The 23,224-nt window shown below is 34.6% G+C and overlaps 1 protein-coding gene and 1 long non-coding RNA gene across 3 annotated transcripts in view; one reads left to right on the top strand and one right to left on the bottom strand.

Annotated features, from left to right (window-relative positions):
- Positions 1–353: 353 nt before the first annotated feature.
- Positions 354–9,792, top strand: LOC140513403 (uncharacterized). The gene is made up of 2 exons (XR_011970160.1): positions 354–453; positions 9,481–9,792. It is a non-coding gene; the product is annotated as an uncharacterized lncRNA (long non-coding RNA).
- NHLRC2 (NHL repeat containing 2) overlaps positions 8,366–23,224 on the bottom strand; it is a 64,939-nt gene continuing 50,080 nt past the window's right edge. For both annotated transcript variants that reach the window (XM_072623071.1, XM_072623062.1), the window contains exons 9-11: positions 14,959–15,168; positions 11,712–11,934; positions 8,366–9,640 (exon numbers count right to left, since the gene is read on the bottom strand). In XM_072623071.1, the coding sequence (XP_072479172.1) occupies positions 9,384–9,640; positions 11,712–11,934; positions 14,959–15,168 (690 nt within the window). In that variant the 3' untranslated portion in view covers positions 8,366–9,383. The remainder of the gene's footprint in view (positions 9,641–11,711; positions 11,935–14,958; positions 15,169–23,224) is intronic.

The raw sequence follows: 23,224 nt of genomic DNA, 5'->3' as shown, positions 1-23,224 counted from the left end.
ATATTCAATTCCTGGCTGTGACTTTGGGAAGTCATTTCCCTTCTGTGGAACTCTTTTCTCGCTTGTAAAATGAGGGAGTGGGGGATGAACAAGACCCTTTTAAACATTAACATCCTGGGATTCTCTTAATAGTTACTAGTGAAAGGGATTGGGACTTGACCTGTGATTTTACTGACATAGGGTGTAGAGGGCCGAGCTCTGGACCATGGCCCCCTGGTGAGCCCGGAGACGCCTGGGGGTGAGAACCCGCCTTCGGGTGCTGGGAACGCCCCTTCCGGAGCTGAGCTCTGCCTCCAGGGTGGAACATGGGAGGAGCTACGGCAGGGTATATAAGGGGGAACACGGGAAGGTCAGGAGGATTTGGGGTAAGCAATAAAGTGCAGTAAGCAGCTCCTTGAGTGAGGGGGCCGGAACCGTTGGACGACCGGTAAAGCCGTTGGAGCAGTTGGAGAGGTAAGCTCCAGGCGACAGCTCAGGGCAGGCCCTGAGCAGCTGGCGCCCGAACAGGGACAGTAGGCCCCCCATAGTCGGGGGGAAGGACCAAACGCCCATAAGCGAGTAAGGTGAGCCCCGCTGGGAGCAGGAAGAAGTCGCTGTTCAACAGCACAGTGAGCCCCGCGTGCGCAGCGGGAAGAAGTTGCTGACTAACAGCGTGAGAGCCCCGCAGGGAGCGGGAAGAAGTCGCTGTTAGACAGAGCCTCGCAGTTAAACGGGAACCATGGGTCAGGGGTATAGTATCCCACTGATCAAGCCTGAGGAGAAGGCAGTGCTTGCTAGTCACCTGTATAAGCTTTGTAAGAAGGAAGGAATTAAGCCCCACTTAAGCCATTGTCGAGATTTTGTTGAGCATATTTGGAAGGTGTCCCCATGGCTAGAATATTCGGGGATCACAAAGAACAATTGGACGCTGGTAGGCCAACAAATGGCGTCCTGTGAAAAGCTCACACCCGGTCTGTTAACGGACATGGATTATACCATGTACGGGCTGATTAAGATAGTCCTCCAAGGTGCACTGCGCCCTGCTGCGGCTGCGTCCTGTGCAACCCAAGTGGGGGACTCCCTAGGAGAAACATCTGAGTGACAGTATAGATACATCTGAGTCTAGGATACACATGACTGGTCAGTGAACAGTAATACGTAACTGGCACGTGAATTCTATAGGTTCAGCTGACTACTACAGGAGGAAGGGAGATAATGGTTGCTGCTGGGCCAGACTGTGTCCTTGAGGGAGAAACTGCCTGAGATAGTATTTAGGGGCTAGAGAGAAACATATTTGGAAAAGGTGATTTCAGTATTAGGGTCCAAGGACATATGTCCAACTGTGTACAATGTGAATTCAGTCTTAGGGCCCAAGTACATACAGCCAAACTGAGGGCCCACTATGGCCAAACTGAGGGCCCACGTCAATAGGGAACACTCAAATGAGGGTATTCCCTGTGAGAGCAACGCAGCTGGGCATCTTCTTGTCTTACAGCAGCCTAAAGAGCACTGCGGAATTAACAGCTAATGCGTGTCGGAAGCTGAACTGGAACCCAGATCTCTCTGGCTCTGAGGCCGGGTCTCTGGGTCTCTGTCCGTTACAACACCCTGCTTCTCATCAGACATAATTATATAGAGAAATGATATAATATTTTCTTACTTTCAAATCTGTCAGTATTAAACTAAACATACTGGCCTGCATTGTTAATTGTAAACATGAATGGGCCGATCTAAGAAAATTTATTCTAAGATCAAGTCCTAAACTATAAAAACTTCAACGATGCCACAAACCTTCAAGACTGCCACTATAGTTACACAAAACGTGTTCAAACATTTCCTTAAGAAACTGAAATCACAAAATATTTTAAAAGGGATCTTAGTTTAGCCCAACATCTCACCCCATGCAACAATTCATTTTATAGTATTACTGACAGTCATCTAACCTCTTGAGACAACAAAATATATCTGTACCTTATGAAGCAGTCTGTGCCACTACTGGACTTGCTCTAATTTTCACTGATTTGGTTCTAGTTCTCTCCTCCAGAGCGAGACAATTTTTACGCATACCTCTTCAAATACTTTAAGACAGCTAATATGTCTTCTCCTAGTCTCCTCTGTACAACAGATACTGAGCATCTCCAGCTGCTCTGTAATGATTTTAAGTATATTATTATGTAAATTTTCATAAATTAAGTTTTATTTATGGAAGTACTGGTAAGCTTTAAAGTTCCATGATTACTATCCAAAATGGAAATTTTACATATTATATACTGGGAGCAATCAAATTTAAACACTTTGAAATTTCAATGCTAGCCACTAAATAGTTCCTTAAAATCTCAAATTTTAAGCTATGCCATAAATGATTACCCATATAGTAAAACAGGTAGATACAAGAAAGCAAAGAGGCATAAATAATACAGAAACATGGTCTCAGAGAGAAAATATTTCATCTGTTTAATGAAAAAAGTACAAAGCTTTAGAAAAGGAGACATCAAATTTCAGTGCATACAGTAAAAGCACATACTTTGTATGAATCACTTAGTTCTATACTTCTCTTGATTGAGTAGTAAAAACATTCATAGCAGTCTTCAACTTCATGGACATTATTATAGTGCTGTTAAATGCATAGTGAAGATTATCAGCTTGAACATGAAGAAATATTAAAATGAATAGCTCAGTAGAAAAATATTCCTATGTCCACATAAAATATTTTACAAATGCACAGCATATTTTCTTTTAAAACACTTCTGCCTAAAGATAACATCGTATGTATCGAGAGTCACTGTGTCCTATTTAAATAGAACTTTGCTGCATTTTATCTTTAGAGAGCAAAATAAGATGAAATCAAAAGATTTGAATCAAACCTTTGGAATGACAGCATGCCAGTCCCAACTGCATGCTCAGAAAATAAATTCTTAACTTTTTATATAATACGAACAATACGAAAAACCTGAGAGTCCCCAATTTGTTTAGTTCAAGGTTGCAGCTCGAAGCAATGTTTCTAACTGTTTGATTCAAAATAAGAAGTTGAAATCAGAGTCCATTTTAAATGATCCATTATATAATATATCCAATTATACATATGGGGATTAACTACAGCAATTTTAAAACCCCAAGGTAGCTTCCTACTGCCGTGCAGGGGTCAAATGCTGCATGCTCAGGGAAACTCTCCTCAAATGTAAACACATACTAGTAATGTAAGTTTTGTATGCTGTGAAAAGACTGAGGATTATGGTGTGCAGAGAAAATAGGGGAGGTATTTTTTAAATGGATAAATGTAGATGACCAATCTTAACAGTGTTCATTTAGGGAGACATTTCAATCCTTTACCAGAAAAAAAAATCTGGAGCTTAGTAAAGTCTTGCAAACCACACTACTGGGGATACACACACTAGGGCACAAAGCCACTGAATGCTTCTCCTACTGGTACAAAACTGTTAAAATATCTATAACAACTACACATGTTGTTACATGTCAGTGTCCTATAAGACTTCAGTAAGCAAAGTCTTTTATGCCATGCTAATATTGACTTCAATTTTTGTTCAACTATACCTTAACACATATTTTTTATAAGAAATCAAATAAAATGAAACCATGCAAATGAAGTCCTGGTTCTTCTGTTTCTAGATACTGAGATTTCACTTACTTTTAAATGCTAAACATACTCCAAGCTATTATGGGAAAAACGCACAGCATATCATTCTAGTCTTGGCCATGTCATTCAAACCTCATGATGGCAATTTAAATCTTTCAGGTAAAACAAACCAACCAACCAACCTTAATGGCCCAATCTTGCCTAACTGTACATCACTAGGGCAACTGAGACTACAGAAAAAGCATGCTGCTCAAAGCTGAAGAAGAAGGAATTCGGTCAAACCGGTGAAAGCGCATACGTACTGCTGAAGTTTTTTTTTTTTTTTTTAAGTATATGACTGGTGGTCTAGGGAGGGAAGTGGATTTAGAAATACCTATAATTCTTTCTCTTTGTCCCGGGGTTTTCAGCAGAACAAAATGTCCTCTGCTATACTTGAAAGCAGCATGCCAACGAAGAAGAGGTAAGAGGTACACATCAAACAATGCCTCACTATAGCTATGCAAACATTCCACAACAAGCGTCAGGGGTTTTAACTTTCCAGCTCTGACTTCATGGTATTGACCTTTGAAAATAATTAAACCAAATCCACAGTTAGCAACTGAGGGGAGTGCATTTTGAAGACCTGAAAAGAAAGTGCCATTTTATTTCAGCGATCTACAAGCAAAAAAAGCGAACCAGCAGCAGCTAGTCGGACTTGATTTCTTAACACTGGAAAGGTCCAGCGTTTGTTCACCACATTGATTACAATTGAGTTAAGAGGGGATTAAACACAGAAAATATGAGATGTAGCCTCTAACTTTCAAAATTATCCCCTTTTATATTCTAATTTAACTCTACTTAGTTCTCACCTATTTACATTCCACTGAAATTTTTTTATGAAAAAGGTTTTGACCAAATTAACATGTTGCTACATGTGTTCTCAGGGTCCAATTATTTCATGTCAAGGAATCATGTATCATGTAAGAATGAGGAAAAGGGAATCTTGTTTTTTATTAACTAGTCATCTAATGAATTGAATGCTGCGAGTTAGAGGTGGAAGGGTTGCCATTTTGCTGATGAGGAGACCAAGGCCTAGGCAGTTGAAGTGCTCTGCCCACAGTCACAAACCAGGCAGAGGCAGAGCCACAACAACCTGTGTCTCTGGATGCTAGCACAGAATTTCCCCCCAGTACCACTCAATTTAAATATAACACCAATGCAACCTAATGCTGATTTTTAGGATGAGGCTTTATGATCTTAAAGACCACAATCATAGGAGGGCAATCAGCTGATAAATGAAAAAGTTTCATTGTTGAACTTGCGCAATTCTGGATCACAACTTAATGACATGATGTTGTTTTTACAAAAGGGGCTAATGAATAATTAAAAGATCAAATAGACTGTAGGGCAGGGACAACAGGATCACTATCACATGTTGAAGTGTATTGTCATGGGGGGGTGGAAGAGTAGAAGCTAATCACTATGTCGGTTTTATTTGTGTAATACAGTTCATACAATGCCACATAAAAAATTTAGGCATTTTGTATATGTGTTAATTAACATTTAACATTAACAATTAACAGTTTCTACATTTCTTTGCCTATTATTAAATTTTTTCTTACTTGAATATTCATGAAACTCTTTAAGAATTCTGAACAATCCTGTGCTCAGGAATACATTTTTAAAATATCTCTTTACTACAAGGTCTTAATTATATTTCTAAGGATAATTAAAATAACAATAGTAGTACAGCTAACATTGGAAAGTTGGTGAACTTCCACAATGGGAGGTTGTAAGAACTGGATATATCTGCCAAGAATGTAAAATGTCTCATATGAATCTAAGAAAAAAAAAAAAGAATACAAAATATCTAAGGAATGAACCATTAGAAATAAGCTATTTTAGACCCTGAATGCAACAGCAACAAAGCTTGGAAGAAAATGTAACTAAAATATTAATGCTCAATTTCAGTATCAATGGTATGATAAATAACAGTACTTTAAAGTTCCTTTAAGGAAATCGTTGCTAAGGTTTTTTTTTTAATTAGATACTTCTTGTTTGAAACTTCTTATTTGACTCTAGATATATCAGATAAAATTCTAAGACTTGCTATAAAATTCAGAATGAGATGTGTCTACTTTGGGTTCTGCAAAAGGCAAGGGCTATATATTACTAGACATTCTAGAAAGCCCTCAACAGCTCTGCAACACGGATTTCCAGGGCATTATTATATAGTGAGATATCAGTGTATTTATGTTCCTGCTTACTTAAGAGAAACTGTTAGAAAATTAAAAAAAAAAAAGTCTTTGCAAAGAACTCAAAGTATATAAATTAATAATGAAAAAAGCAAAAATGGCAAGATCAATTTCATTTTCATACTTCTTCAGAATATATAGTTTAGGAAAACTGAAATTGGTTAATAAGAAGGCACAAAAGAGACAGTTGTTCCTAAGATATCAATGTGATTTTTTTTAAAAAAGCTACCAAATATTAATGTTTACTTTGTCATAGTTTATCTTAAAGATGCTAAAAGATACAGAGCACTACCATATGTTCATCTACTTAAAACTGTCTTCACATGTAAATTAGTAACAATTCAGTCAAAACCAGATTTAAACCATCAAATAATAGTGACAGTTGTTAAATACAAATAAATATGTGGCTTGAATAGGAATACATCTGTATTTTTTTGAATGCTATTTCTTCCAATGGTATTTTTTTATACCAGAAGAAAAAATTGATTGTGCAGTGAGGATTTTTAAGTTTTTCCAACATAATTTGATACTTTCTTATTGTATTAAAAAACCTTCTGTATTTCAATGAGACTGTCAACTTTGAATTGTATTTATCACAAAGACAAATGAAAATAAGGAAGAAGGGTACCAAGTATGTAGGTAGGCCACTATAATAATTTAAAAATTGGATAGTTCAAAATTTTCAACTTTTGCCTTCTTATTAAATATTAAGAATAATAATTTTTAAATGAGCCAAGACATCACAGTAGCCTATTGTATACGTTAGTTGCAACCTTACATTTAAAATCAGCATAGCCTTTTCTCTGCGAAAAGGTCAAGCATTTGACCAAGACAGAACAGTATATTTAAAATAAATATTTCTTTTTGGCATGAACTACAGCTACACTGAATTAATATGAATAAAATCAGAGGAAATCCTACGAATAGTCTATAGAATGTTGTTATTAAGAAAGACTTTAAAAAAAAGTCCACATGGCTACAAATCAGCAGAATGGCCTCAGTAAGTACTATCCCTACTTAAGAGTTTCTTCAAAAATATTAATTTATTTTGTTAAAAAATATATGCAGATACCTTATCACAGGCATTTAATTATATTCCTTTTCATCAAAATATTAGTGATCCATAACACCGTCATGGGGTTTATTAAATTAAGCCACTGCCAAGCAAAAATTAAAAATATGCAAAAGGCAATGAGTACAGCCACACTGAAGAAATATTATCCACAACTGTCTACTCTTTCTTTCTTACATAGGATACTTGGCTTCAAGCTGATAACCTATTAAAATTCTGTTCTCTTCCATACTGTGCATTTTAGTATTGTTTTAAAGAACTTATTTGATTCATAAATTTAATTAGCCTCTGGTAAATGTGTTATCAGTGAGAAAACAGTTGCAGCTGGCTGCATGAGAATAATTTTTAAAAATTATGCTTCAAAGATTACTGAAGACATAAACTTAGTTTGAACGAGATGAAAAAATCAGTTCTAAAAATAGTGTCTTTAAATTATATAAAAATAATAAACTTGTAAATAGAGTTATAAAGCATTTCTGAATAAGTCTTCTTTTTGAGACCACATAATTAAGTATACTTGTAAATATATTTGCCATAAAAAATATTTCTGAATTAAGTGTACTTTTGAAGAACATGTCAGAGTATTCATGTTCTTTTGGAATAGGAAATGACTGAGCCAGAATATTCTCATCTTGTCCAACTGGAAAAATAAATAAAATAAATCAGGTAAGAATTTAGAGTATTGTTCTTTCTGGCCAAGTTCTAATACTAAGGCAATAGGAATAATATTATGCCATCTTTTGGTACTAAAGCTTATTCTTTTGTTTATGAGCTAAGACATAGAATGCAAGTTTCTTGGATTATACATTTTGAAGTTTTTTTTTAAAGGATTTAGCAAATAAACAATCTAACTCAAATTTCTTAATTAAGCTAATTCTTTAACTAGAGTTTCAACCATAAGAGATGACAGCAGATAATTATTTCAAATTGACCACTTACTTATCAATATGGAAAAATGGGCCAGTAACAATTATATTTCATGTCCTAGCACTGCTATGTAGATACAAATCTCCTGCTATTGTCTCATAAAAAAAAAAGGCATACTTCTCCATATGCTCAAAAAGTATTTGTCAACTGAATGAATAAATGTGGCTCCCTTGATGTTTTTAAGAACAAGACACTTGATCAAATTGTGAGCAGGTTCAGTTTTTGTAGGAAGTAACAGATATGACAAACCACATGAACAATTAACTAAAAGGTGTCAGGAAAAGCCTTGAAGATACTTTTAAAATTATAATTTAGGGGAAAATGTCATTCTCATCCTGTAACATTTTATAGTTGCTTCAACAGTATAAAAGAATAAGCTTTCATGGCTTACAAATAAAAAAAGCAGCCCTTTTAAGTGTCCTCAAAGGTTGTTCTGTTTAGTAAAGAGAAAAGAGAAATCATCAGAACAACCTAAACTCAGCTGTGACAGTATGGAGAATCAGTTTATACAATGTACTATGCCTACTGACCGTAGTGACACTTTGAATACTTAAAGAGTTGTTTAAAAAATAACACAAAATTCATAGAATTTTAATTTTGGAAGAGAGAAACCAAAAGAGATGAACCAAATACATTTGCATTTCATATCGATACAGAAGGATAAAGTCCATGAGGTACAAACAGCGTTGATCTCATTCATCTGACAGTCACACTGAATTCTCTAACGTTACTATAAATGGTAACACAAAAAAATTCCTTTTCTTTGCAAAACTAGAACATTTGCTGGACCACATTCACTATTTGGTATAACTATAGTAAGTATTTCAGCCCAAGTTCAAAGAGTAGCTTTCAAAAAAGTAACATTCAAATGCAGTCTCTGAATTTTTTGTTTTATAAGGCTATCCTCTTCACATAAGGCAAACACGATGGTATTAGAGCAGCAGACTCAATGTACATAAAATAGGTAAATCTATATTTTAAGTAAACTTTATGATTCAGATATTCACAGAAGGGAACAAGGAGTAAATTCAACAAGGTCCTCTTTAAAATTTTACTATAATAGACAAACCGTTTTTAATTAAACAAAGAATCAATATAGTGTTGGACTCAGACGATTCTTTACAAAATTGCAGATCTAATCTTGGTTCCTATAAAAGGTATTGTGGATTTACTGAAAGATGCTACAGAATTCAATGAAGGCAAATTAGATAAAGCACTCCATATTTTATCAACTGTACCTAATTTTACTCATCCTAATATGGACTCAAACATTTCCTTTCAGAACATAGTTACATTATAGCGCCATACTCCATACAGGGACACAGTCCAAACTACAACCTAGGACTTAATTAGTCCACAAAAAGAATGTGGATATTTCTCCATATAATAAATAGGTAGAAAATCAACGTAATTTCACTTAAATAGCAGATGCTGTCACAAAGTAATGAATTTCAAGTTATTCTGTGTTAAACACTAGGTGATAAGGGACAGAAGGAAAACCATCTGTTTGGTTGCTTATATAAAAATAGTGCGCAATAAGTTAAAGTGACTGGCTGCACTGTGGAGGATTAGCTGTCTAAAACACATATCTCAGCTCTACCGGAGGTGTGTCACTGTGATGTATATCAGCAATCTGTAACGACTGACTAAAAAGAACTCCTTTCATCATACAGGCGCTGCTGTCTGCACTGCAGTAGTAGAGGCACACACAGATGGACACAACCACTTCAAAGGACAAGCAACTACGAGGAATCTGCAGTGATATCACAGGTTGCTTAGAAAGACTCCCAATTTCTCCTGATGGAGTCTGTCCTTCAAGAAGCCATTCATTACCTGGGAAATAAAGAATAAAATCATTAAGATCACAAAACACATGGAAACAGAGAACAAAGTCCTTTTTTATTGTGCATGTATAGGATGCAGCCATAATTTTTCCTTCATGTGAACAACACTATATCAAACTTATAAACCTCTGTCTACCGAAACTACAGTGTGCCAAATACTTAAGACAGAATTATCTCAAGTATTTTTGTAATTTTAAGCTTTTATTATTTATAATCTAATGCCTTTACACTAACAAAATGAAATATTGTTTGCAAAAATGCTGGAATAACTTGAATTTTCTATAAAAAATTACACTACTTAAAAATTATATATTTTGATAAAAAATAGTGTAAACATAAAAAAGACAAAATACTTGCCTGGGGAAATGCAAGTTTTCTGTTGCATATAATTTTGTGGCAACTCATTTCCATTTCAGTTGACCACTTATAAAGTGCTTTTGGCTGGAAACTAGGCAACCAAGATAGTTAAGAATTGCATGTCAATAAATAAGTTAGTAATATATTGAAGTAATAAAGTGTACAGTTAATGCTATTGCTTTCTGACAGCTATTTTGCATTGTCACAAGCAACATTCACTGACTCTTGTATTCAAAACTATGTTCTGCACAGCTGAAGTTGTTCAAAATCCAATTGTCAGAGAAGGAGGCACTGCAATGTGGACTACAAGTCTAGAGAACTGGATCCAAGTTCCAACTCTGCCACTAATTAGTTATGATACATTTAACCTCCCTGGGTATCAGTTTCCTAAGATTAGCATTAAAAGGTTATGACTTTAAGTAGGATATTACCGTAACTTTTTTTATTCAACACAACTGTGGGAGGGAGAGCTGTCACTCCCAGTTTGCAGATGAATAAATGGAAAGAGAAATGGTCCTCTACAAACTATGAGTTACTTGAAGGGATGGGTAGTACCCCAAGTTTTCTGACCCTTCACTTAGTGCTCTTTCTCTCATAGTTAATATCTCTGGTGATTATGATTTCATTGTATATGCTTAACAAGAAAATTTGCACTATATTATGTTTCTTCCACTGGCACTAAATGCCAATTAATTATACTTAATAATGTGTCCGTTTTTGTCATACCTTAAAACAAAAACATTATTTAAAAAGAACATAACTTTATTCCCTTTTAACTTTGGGGCAACAATCATGATTTATAGGAGGAGCTCTCTGGAAATTTTAAGAATATTATATACTGGTCAGTTTATCAAAATAGATATACTGGCTTCTTGCTACTGGTTAATATATAAATAAATGACTCTTATCCAGTTGCCTTTCTCTATTTTTTTCTCTTTTTCTGCTTCCCCATTCTACATTCTAAACGTAGGTTTCTAAAGAACCTAGTTTATATCCTCATCTTACAGATGAGAAAACTGAGGTCCAGAGAACTCGTCTCTTATTTAATGTCACACAATCAGCAAGTGACAGGGCTGGGCCAAGAATCAGCCTCCTGACATCCAGTCCAATGATTTGCAGTTTCCATCGTCAATCCTTATTTTAGATTTTCTGTTCATAGTGGCTTCTTTCAGGAAAAACACAATAATGGCAAAAATAAGCATTAAAAGAGCTATGTTCCAATTAATTTGGACAATGATTGATATGTAGCTTCAGGTGAATTACTATCTTTTATTTAGTAAATGAGAGAAAGAATTTCAAAGAGTAATGATGGTCACCAAAATGGCAGTTAAAGGGGGACAGGTATTATTAGTAAGTGTCTAAGCTCAGAAATAAACCTAGATCTTCCAACTAAAAGTTTAGTGTCTTCTCACAGGATTCTGAGAGGCCTAACACTTTAAATGATTATAATGTAATACTAAAAATCACAAGAACACTAATAATCGCTAGCGGTTGTATGGCGCTTTACGCTTTACAAAGCATTCATCTGTTATCTTGTTTGGTCCTTAAACAACCCTAGGAGGCAACTTGCCTAACATCCCACAGTAAGTCTGACTCCATGTCCAGCGCCCTCTCCGCTGTGTGAATGTACTGCACCAGGTGATGGGAGAAGGGGGAAGCACATTAATGTCTTAGGCCACTGGCAGTATCAGTAACACGCCCACCTTCAGCTGTCAGAAACCAGAAACTAGGTGCTCCTTCAGTTAGTTTTGTTTCTGCAGGAAGATCCAATCTTAGTATAAACTGAAGATTCTGTCCAGGAGATACAGTCAATGGTGAAAGCTTAACATTTGGAGAAGATTTCGGAAGTCTGGGTAGTTTTATTGTCTTCTGCTTTTCTAGAAACGGCCCATCAACAACAGCAGTTTCTGAATTGATGACAGAAAGCTATAAAAATTTTTAAAAGTTACTAAGCACAAAGTTGTTTAATGTATTACTTTATTTATAATAGTCTATCTAGAGTAGAAAGAACAGTACAGATACCCACAAATTAAAAGGATATAAAATCCAAGAAAGGGGACAGTAATAAAACCTCGGGTCTCAGACACCTATACACAAATGCGCAAGGTGTGGGCAATAAAGAAAATGAACTAAATCAAAGAGACAATTTAAAATTAATAAATATCAGTAAGACTTGGTAGAACAAAGCTCAAGGTTGGAATGCAGCACAGGAAGATTTTTTTTTAAAAAAGGAACAAATTAAGTTGAAATACAGATGTAAAGGGAGCTGAGTAGCGCTGTGCATTAAGAAGGGAAATCTAGGAAGCCAAAGGGAAAGCACAGAAACTGAAAGAGGAAATAAAGAATTTGGGTGTCAGATCACAAGTGTTTCTGGCAACAAAGGTATGATCCAGTAATAATGGGATACTTCAATTATCTGGACATCTGCTTACACCCTTCTCTTTGGTCAGAACAGTCAAGAAATTGTTAACTTCATTTTTCAAATGGTGAAGAGGCCAATGAGGGCCTAGAAATCAATTCTCACCAACAAAAAGGAACTTACTTCTAGAACAGATGCTATATAATTGCCCATTTAATCTCCCCTGAACTTCTCTATTCTTTGTTTCATCAAAAACTCTCTCACTGTCCTTAATTGTGAAACTTCTTTCATTTTCCTCTAATTTTGTGGAACTAGACCAAATTATAAGAAAACTCATCTTGAGGGACCTCCATCTCTATCTAGCTCTCAGGCTTTATTCTTTTGGAGTTTATTTATGGGTTGTTCAATTTGTTCTCTCTCAAGTTAAGTTTAAAAAATTTTTTTCTTGTTCTGATAATCTGGGGTTATTTTTTTTTGTAATGAGCAATTCATTTTAATTAAGCTTTTCTTTTTCTGACATATAATTGGGCATAATAGTTTGTAAGAAACATCCTTTATTTCCTCTTTGTTGTGAATCCATTTTTTTCCCCTCCCAATTTTGATACTGGCAGTACTTTTCTCTTTTTTTCCTCTATCAGATTAACTAACAGTTTGCTCATTTTATTGTTTTCCTTTTAAAAATCTGGCTCCTGGTGTTAATTAGAAATTCAGCTTCATTGTTTTAAATTTTATCTTTTCTTTGATTTTCAAGATTTATAATTCTGTGTTTAACTGAGCTGTTAAAATCTGTTGTCTTTCTCATTCTTTTAGTTGCTTGGTCACTTTAATGATCTATTTTTCTTCTCTTTGGTTGATTAAATTATTCAAAGACAGAAATTTCCCTTTCAGAACTGTCATGACTGTATCCCCAAAGGGTTGATATGATACCTCACTGTTGTAATTTCCTTTGTTTAAATTATCTCTTTTCTCTACAATTTATTCTGATTCACCAGTTCTTTATATCAAATTAAGTAGCATCTACTTAATTTGAACTTTTTCTTTAAATGTCTTTTATTATATAGCTGTCAGTAATGGGTGTTTAATATTTCTCCTTTTCTACATTTATTTATGAGATTATGTCCCAGCACACAATTTTTGTAAAGGTGCCATCTTTAGCAGAGAAATATGGATGTCTTTCTATTCCCATTCAATAATCACCAGAGATGTCATACCTGCCTTTTCCAAAATTCTACTGAATTTCATAATATACGTCTTGCTTAACATTTTCTAGGTTTGTCTAGGTCCCCTATCAGAGTTTTGCTTGCTATTATTCTGCGTAATTCAATGAACTTTTCTTTCAAGTTTGTAGATTTCATGCCATTCAGTGCACACATGTCAAGAAACGATGGCTTTACTGAGCCATGAAGCATAATGTACTTATTTGCTATTTCCTTTAATCATCCTACTTTAAAAAATTCATCTGAGGCTTAAAAAGATCTACTATTTCCTTCATTTAGTTTTATGTGAATGTTTATATTTCAAGTAGGTTTTGCTGCATTCTATTTTCCACTCTAATCCATTAGACTACTCTACTATCTCACTCTACTATTCCCTCCCCCATCCCTCCATGAGTGGGCTCATTCCATTCATCTTCACTGTTATGACTCTTAATTGTATATTTTCCTCCTTTATACTCTTATTCTTTTCCTTCTGTTCCTATATCTACTATATTGTGTTGCCTCTCTAATATCTCTTATTGTTAAAATGAAAAACAGAAGAGTTTTAACAAGAATTAGATTAAGAAGATTATTTTCTTTCAATCTGTACTATTTTTTTCAAATTTTATCTAAATTTCAGTGGCTTAGAAAATCGGGCTCCTGTGCTTCTTTATCCTACCATCAGCAACTAAGACTATATATTTAAAGGTTAATTTAACATCAATCAATATAAATATGTATACATATGTATATCTGCATGTATGTGTATACACACATATGTATAGAAATATATATGTTCAGATCTGTGATTTCATCACTGTCTGAACTTGCTGGTCTATAACTTCCCTCCAGAAAAGCAAATGACAACTTGTTTTAATTTACAGCCTTAAAGAGTGCCTGGGGGCCCTTAGAAGTTAAATGATCTGCTCATTATGCCATAGCTCTTATGTATTAAGGCAGGATATAAACAGTTTTTTTTTCTGTCTCCAAAGCTGGCCCTCAGTCCCTTATATTAGGCTGCTATTCTTGTGCACATATAAATACATATAAAGATACATATACAAATAAATGCAAAAAAAAAAAAATCAGAACTCTGAGTTTCCCCCCTACTCTATTTTAGCAGGACCATCAATACTTCTCCAAGCTACAATATCCTTCCCAAATTCTCAGCACAGATGGAACATTTATTTTAAGAATAGCAGGATATCCTTAAATCAATCTTGTTAGTCTGGTTATCAAAAAATATTGTGGGCAATCATTTACTATTCTGAGTAACTGTCTTTAATCATTTGACAGAGAAGTCTTTTGTCTAGTTCATGCTTTAAATCTTATAAGAAAGCTGATGACAGATATCACTCAAAATGTTTAATTTAAAATCATAAGATTTCTACTTACCACAGAAATAATTTTTGTTTCCAAATCCATAATTTTAATTTGATGATTATTTGTATCAGCAACATATAGCAAATTATCATTCTCTCCAATACATAAGCCACCAGGTTCATTAAAGGTTGACTCTGTAAAAGCTGAACTGATAATATTACTTGCTTCTCCTGTACCCGCAATTGTAGTGCAGCTTTTTGTTTTGGGATCCACAACTTTAATCTAAGGAAAAAACGATAAATTTTAAAGATTCAGAAATAGGATATGATATTTTCTTTCTTTGTAAATTTCTTTTTTCTTTTTTTTATTAATTTATTTTTACTTGTCGAAATTTACTTCCATAAGATTTTGAGTTCTAAATTTTCTCTCCCTCCCAAGAGAGCATGCAATCTGATATGAGCTCTCTCTCTCTATTGCTATTAAACATATTTTCACATTAGTCACGTTGTAAAAAAGAATTAGAACCAATGGGAGGAACCATGAGAAAGAAGAAACAAAACCAAAAAAGAGAGAGAACAAACGATATGCTTTGATCTGCATTCAGACTCCACAGTTCTTCCTGGATGTACACAGCATTTTCCATCATGAGTCTTTTGGAGCTGTCTTAGGTTCTTGCACTGCTGAGAAGAGTTAAGTCCATCAAAGGCAGTCATTGTACAACGCTGCTGTTACTGTGTACAATGTTCCCCTGCTTCTCACTTCATGTAAATCCTTCCAGGTTTTTCTGAAGTTCACCTGCTCACCGTTTCTCATAGCACCATTACATTCATATACCACAACCTGTTCAGCCATTCCCCAGTGGATGGGTATCCCCTCAATTTCCAATTTTTGGCCACCACAAAAAGAGCTACTATACCTATTTTTGTACATATGGATTCCTGCCCCATTTCTATGATTTCTCAGTGGTATTGCTGGATCAAAGTGTATGCACAGTTTTATAACCCTAGTTCCAAAGTGCTCTCCAGAACGGTTGGATCAGTTCATAACTCCATCTACAATACAGTAATGTTCCAATTTTCCCACATCTTCAACATTTATCATAACATCATATCATGTTATGTGGTACCTGAGAGTTGTTTTGATTTGCATTTCCCTAATCAACAGTGATTTAGAGCATTTTAATTCCTTCATCTGAAAACTGCTTATTCATAGGATATGATTTTTTTTCACTGTGCATAGGGAGAATATCTCATTCTAATTCATCACTGATGACAACAGGGATAATCATCTATTTGCAAATGGAAGGACCTAAACATCAAACGTTTTTTGTGAAAGGTGAAAAGTGAAAGCAGCATTTCACATTCGTAGCAGCCCCTTACCTAATTAAAAAAAAAAAATCAATGAAATTCATTTTTCTCTCCCTTCTATTTCTACTGTCCTGGGAGGAAAAAAAAAGAAAAATAAATTTCTTGTAACAAAGGTGCATAATGAAGCAGAACAAATTTCATGACTGATTGTACAGAAAAACATCTAAGTCTCATTCTGCACCAGAAATTTATCATCTCTCTGTAATAATAATGTTTCCCCATTAGTCTTCTGGATGTAAATGGTCACTGTCTGATCAATTCTTAGAGCTTTCAAAGTTTTTTTGGGGGGGAGGGGAGGTTACTGTATAAATTGTTCTCTTGGTTCTGCTTATTTTACTCTTCATTAGTTTATAAAGTTCTCAAAGTTGCTCATTTTTATCATATTGATGTAACAACATAAATTGTTCTTTTGGTTCACTTCACTTTGCGTCAGTTCAAATATAATAAGTTCCATATCTCTTTTGAAATCATTAGTTTCCTTACTTCTTTTAGCACAATGTATACCAAAACTTACTCCGTTTTTCCTCCTTTTAGTTTCCAGCTTTTTTGCTGCCACCCCAAAAAGAGCTGCCATAAATAATATTTTTGAACATAAAGTACCTTTTCTTCTCTCTTTGATCTCTTTGAGGTGCAGGCCTAGCAGAAGTCTAGGGGAAGTGAGAAGAAGGGCTCACATTATTGAGTTTTTATGTATAAATTTCAAATTGCTTTCCAGAAAGGCTGTACATTCATTTATAGATCTACCAACAGTGTCCCAGTGTCTGTTTTCCCACACCCCTCCAATCTTTGTCATTTTCCTTTCTAAATATCTTTACCATTCTAATTGGTATGAGGTGGAATTGTGGAATTGCTTTAACTTGCATTTCTCTAATTATTAGTGATTCTGGAGCATTTAGGGTGGGGTATCACGATAGAGAATCTAGCTTCTTTCCCCTGAGGACGGTCCATATCCTTAGAGCATTTTTCAATTAGGGAATGGTTCTCATTTTTATAAATTTGAACCAGTTCCTTACACATCTTAGAAATGTAACTTTTATCAGAGAAATCTGTCGCAAAGATTTTTTCCCCCAGTTGTTCCCCTTTGTATTAGACCTGTTTATATAAAAGCTTTTAAACTTTCATCAAAATCACCTATTTTGTCTTCTGCGATCCCCTTGATTCCTCATTTGAAATCCTTTTTGTGCATGCACTGTGTTACAGGTGATGTTTTCAATGCTTCTCTAATTTGTTTATGATGTAACCTTTGATATCCAGGTCACATTTCCATTTGGAGCCTATGACACTGTTCTAAATCTAATTTCTTCCCAACTGCTCTCTAATTTTCTCAGCAATTCTTTGTCAAATATGAATCCTTATTCTAGTAGCTGGGATCTGTGTGTTTAAGGAATACTAGAGCACTAAACAGATTTACTTCTGTATGTTGTATGTCTAGTCTGTTCTACTGATCTCTCTATTTTAGAACACGTGCTGGGGGAAGACAGTATAAGGGACCTGAATGGGGGTGGGGTGGGGTGTGAGTGAAAGAACCCTGAAGAGAATGGTAGACAAAGTACTATGGAGATCAGTCAGAAGTTCAGCCTGGGGAAGAATGAAGACATGGTTGGCTGGGCCTCCTCCTTAGAATGGAGGCTCTGGGAGGAACTAGTCAATTAGAGGGAGAGGCCACAGGAGTTGAGAGGACTTCCACTGTGAGAAATAGAATAAGTTTCTGGGGTGACAAGGCTTCAATGGCATGGTAAATAAAGTCTTATGGAGATGAGTCTTGGCAGTAAGACAAGAATGCTATGGTGTTACCACTGACGATGTGGGGAAGGGGCACTAACCAACAGCCAATATGGAGCAGGGAGAACGAGCAGGCATCACTGCTCTTGTCTGAATCAGGAGCCTGGATGCCCCAGGGGTTGCCTAATGTTGAGTTCATAGAAGGTCAGATATCTGCACAGCAAACTGAAGGGGGGATGAGGGGGAAAACTAGCTTTTATTGGTTTTCTTGAAATTCTTGACATTTTTTCCTACATCTGAATTTTGAAAGTATTTTTTTCCAAGAATTATAAAGTAATTCTTTGGTATTCTGAGTGATATGAGATTGAATAAGTATGTTAATTTAGATAATATTACAATTTTTATTATATTGGCTCATCCTTCCCAGAGGGAATTAATGTTTTTCTAGTTATTTTGATCTGTTTATTTCTGTAAACAATTATTTGTAGTTATAGTTAAAGTTCATGTATGTATCTTGGAAGATAGACTCTCAAGTATTTCATATACTGCGTGGTAATTTTAAAGGGAATTTCTTTATCCCTTCCTGCTGGGTTTTATTAGTATCATATAGAAGTGCTGATAATTTGTTTTCATTTTATATCCTGCAAGTGTGTTGAAGCTACTAACTGTTTCAATTAATTTTTTTAGCTTACTTTTTAGGGTTCTTTTAGTAAGCTACCACATAATTTTTAAAGAGTAATAATTTTGTTTACTCTTTATGGTTATTTCCTCAACAAATTTTTACTTTATTGCTTTAGCAAGAATTTTAGAACCATGTCAAATAGAAGTAAAGTGAATATACCTTTCACCTCTGAATATATTGGAAAGGATTTGTGTTTATCTCCATTAAAAAGAAGGGATGCTCTTGCTCTCAGATATATACTATTTGTCATTTTAAGAAAAGGTCTGGTCTTTTCTAGTATTTTTTTTTTTAAACAAAAATGGGTATTATATTTTGTCAAACACTTTTTCCTGCATCTACTGACAAAATCACATGATTTTTTTTTTTTTGTAATTAAGATGGTTAATGAAATAGTTTTCCTAATATTACACCGACCCCAAATTTCTGGTATAAATCCAACCTAATTATAGTGTATAACTTTTCTGACATGTTTTAGTTTCTTCACTAAAATTTTATTTAAAAATTTTGCATTTGTATTCATTAGGGATAATGGCCTACAGTTTTCTTTCATTCTGATTCTCCCTGGTTCATGTATAAGATCATATCTATATTTGGTAGCATCTCTTACCTTGATATTTTTGCAAATAATTTACGTCTGGAAGAATTCCTTTATAGACCTGCTTGGTCCTGGATTATTTTTTGCTTTGGAAGCTCATTTTTAGCTTATTCAATCCACTCCTCACCAATCCAACCCTCTGAATTCGGGTTGTTCAAATGTTTTATCTGATTAGCTAATTTGAGTATTTTATATTTTCCTAAGTATTTCTTTCTTTCATTTAAATTGTTTGTTGAACGAGCATATACTTGGAGGAAGAGAAAGAGAAGGAAGGGAACAAGCAAGTGCTTATGAGGTATCAGGGGCTGTGCTAGATGATCTACAAGTGTTATCTCATCTGATTCTCACAACAACTCTGTGAAGCATGAGTTATTGCGAGCCCTGCTTTACATTTCAGGAAACTGAGGCAGACAGAGATTAAGCGCCTTGTCCAGTGTCACACAGCTAGTAAAGCATCTGAAGCTGGTTTTGAAGCCAGGTCTTGCTGATTCTAGGTCAAGAATTCTATTCAGTATGACACACAGTTCTGGGAAAAAGTGTCTAATAATATTTTTATTATTATATCTAATAATTATATTAATTAAAAATAATAAATAAAATTAATTTTCACTAATCAAACTAAGAAATTAAATGATATAATATGATAAATATAAATATATATAAAATAAATATAATTAAATGTTAATTAACAATTAATATTATTTCTAATATTATATGTCTAATAATATTCTTTATCTGAATTATTTTTCATTTTGAATACTGATAATTTGTTCTTTTTAAATCAAATTAGTAAATGGTTTATTCATTTTGTTTTTTAAAACTAGTTCCTATTTTCATTTATTAACTCATTTTTTCCCACTTCTGTTAATTTCTTTAATTTTCAGAATGCCTGTTTTGGTTTTTAATTGATTTTACATATCTGTTGGTTTTTTAATATTTTAGTTGCATTCCCAATTCACTGATTTGTTCTTTCTCTTTTTTGATAATAAGCACTGAGAGATACAAATTTTCCCCTGCGGGCTGCTTTGGCTGCATCTCCAAAACTTCATAATGTCTCACTTGTTATCTTTAATGAAACTGATTACTGATTCAATGATTAACTATTCTTCAGGATAAAATAAGGCTCTAGTTGATTTTTAATATTTTTTCAGTAATGTATATTTTTAATGTATATTGTACTATCATCAGTAAAGCCTGCGTGTACTTTTCCTGCATGAAGAAGAAATCAAAGCTATCTATCTACAGCCATATAAAAAGTCCTCTAAATCAGTATTGATTAGAGAAATGCAAACTGAAACAACTCTGAGCTACCACCTCACACGTACCTAATTGGCTAATATGACAGAAAAGGAAAATGACAAATGTTGGAGGGCATGTGGAAAAATTGGTATACTAATACACTTGTGGTGGAATTGTGACCTGGTGCAATCATTCTGGAGAGCAATTTGGAACCATGCCCAAAAGGGCTATAAAACTATGCATACACTTTGGCCCAGCAATACCAGTACCAATAAAAATATTAACAGCAGCTCTTTTTTGTGGTGGCAAAGAATTGGAAATTGAGAGAGATGCCCCTCCATTGGGGAATGGCTGAACAAACTGTAGTACATGATTATGACAGAATACTACTGTGCTCTAAGAAATGAGCAGAATGCTCAGAAAAACCTGGAAAGATCTGCATGAGCCAATACAAAGTGACATGGACAGAACCTGAAGAACACTGTGGACAGTGACAGCAATATCGTATGATCAACTGTGCAGGATGCAAGATAATTCGGAAGGACTCGATCAAAAATGCTGCCCATCTCCAGAGAAAGAACTGATGGAGTTTGAATGCAGATAAGAGTATGCTTTCTAAACTTTATTCTTCTTATCTTTTTTTTGATCTGTGCTTTCTTCCACATAAAATAAGGAAATGTTTTTCATGACTGCACACATATAACCTATACCAACTTGCTTACCTTCTTAGGAAGAGGGGAGGAGAATGAGGAAGGCAGAAAATTTGGGACTCAAAATTTAAAAAGTGAATGTGAAAAACTGTTTTTACATGTAATTTACATAAAACATTTTTTCTGCATTTATTTGTGAGGTTTTTATGTCCTAAGACAATCAATTTTGTAATAGTACAATTTGGAACAGTGATTTATGTATTTTCCTTTCAATTTCCATTAAATAATCACCGAAGTTCTATTATATCTAATATTTTGAATATTCTATTCAGCTCCTTAATTTCTTTCTTCTTTAATTTTTGGTTATATTTATCTAGGGCTAATAGGAATAAATTGAGATTCCCCCTCTCCTACTATTACAGTTCTGTTGTCTTTTTCTTCTTGTAATTGATTTTCTTCTTTCAAATATTTATAATCTATGCAATGGGTGTATATTACTGAAATCAAAACTGTCTATGTTACCTTTCAGCAAAATGTAGATTCTTTCTCTCTTAATTAAATCTATTTTTGCTATTCCTTGTTTGAAGCAAAATACTAGCCTTCTTTTTTGTGTTCAGTTGAGGCATGATAGTTTTGTTCCAATCTCTTATTTTAATTCTGTTCGAGTCTTTATGTTACAAATGTTTTCTTCTTGTAATCAATATTGTTTTTGGATTTTGCTTTCTAATTCATTCTGCTAACCTTTTGTTTTATGGGTGAGTTAATCTCATTCATGTTCACAGTTAATGATAGCTGTTTCTTTCTCTTCAGTCTATTCTCTTACAGTTTTTCTTCTCTATACTCCTCACTCTCTATTTATTTCAATTAATTACCTTTCTTTTTTGGGTCATAGGTTTCAGGTGATCCTATGATTCTTAATTTATCTCTCTTTGAATTGTTTCCAGGCAGTTTTTAATAATATACCTTACATTTTTCTATATCTTATTTTAATTTTAGTTATTCTTATTTTGTCTTGGAGTTATTAATTTTGTACCTCTTCTGTTAAGCTGATGATCCTATACGTATATAAATATGTATATATATGTGTATATATATATATGTGTGTGTATATATATATGTGTGTGTATATATATATGTGTGTATATATATATGTGTGTATATATATATATATATATATATATATATATATGTATGTATGTATGTATGTATATAAAATTCCTACATCATTTCTTCCCCCTCCTGAATCACTGCCTTGCCATGGTGGAGAGGCTTGCACACCTCAATGGAAGCATGAGCTATGCCATGCAGTTATCCAAGATGGACTGGCCATAGTGGAGAGTAACAAAAGGTGATTCACTGGAAAATGAAGTGGCCACTTACTCCAGTATCTTTGCTAAGAAAACCCCATGGACAGTATCAGGATGAAAAAAGGCCTGACACTGGAAGATGAAGCCCTCAGGTCAGAAGCTGTCCAGCACATTACTGGAGAAGGACAGAGGACAACTACAAATAGCTCCAGAAAGAATGAAGTGGCTGGGCCAAAGCTGAAAGGAAAATCACCTGTGCAAGTGTCTGCTGACAAAAACAAAACCTGATGCTATACAGATCAATACTGCACAGGAGCCTAGAATATAAGATCTATAAAACCAAGCTAACTGGGTGTGGTCAGACAGGAGTTGGAAAGATTGTGTGTCAGTAAATTCAGATGTAAAACAATAGGTGAATTTTTATTTCCAAGGCCAAAATAATACCTCCATGAAAGTATGAGCTATGCCATGCACAGTTTGCCAAGTAAACCCCAAGGACAGTATTAGGATGAAAAAAGGTGCATGATGCTGGAAGATGAAGCTGCAGGTTCAGAAGCTGTCTGGCCCATGACTGGAGAAGAACGAAGGACAACTACAGCAGCCCTGGAATGCTAAATGAAGCAGAGCAGAACCTAACAGTTTGGTCAAGATAACTTGCTTTTTGTTAGCACATCTAACCCTAATTATTCCCTACAAATATTTTAAATAAAAAACAAAACTAAACACAAACACCAATGTCAAACTACAAGATCAGAAATACGTTCTGAAATCCTCAA

This window comes from Notamacropus eugenii, chromosome 1 (genome assembly GCF_028372415.1).
Source record: "Notamacropus eugenii isolate mMacEug1 chromosome 1, mMacEug1.pri_v2, whole genome shotgun sequence".
Lineage (NCBI taxonomy): Eukaryota > Metazoa > Chordata > Mammalia > Diprotodontia > Macropodidae > Notamacropus > Notamacropus eugenii.
Note: the sequence above shows the minus strand (reverse complement) of the source record. Positions and strands in the feature narration are given on the sequence as shown.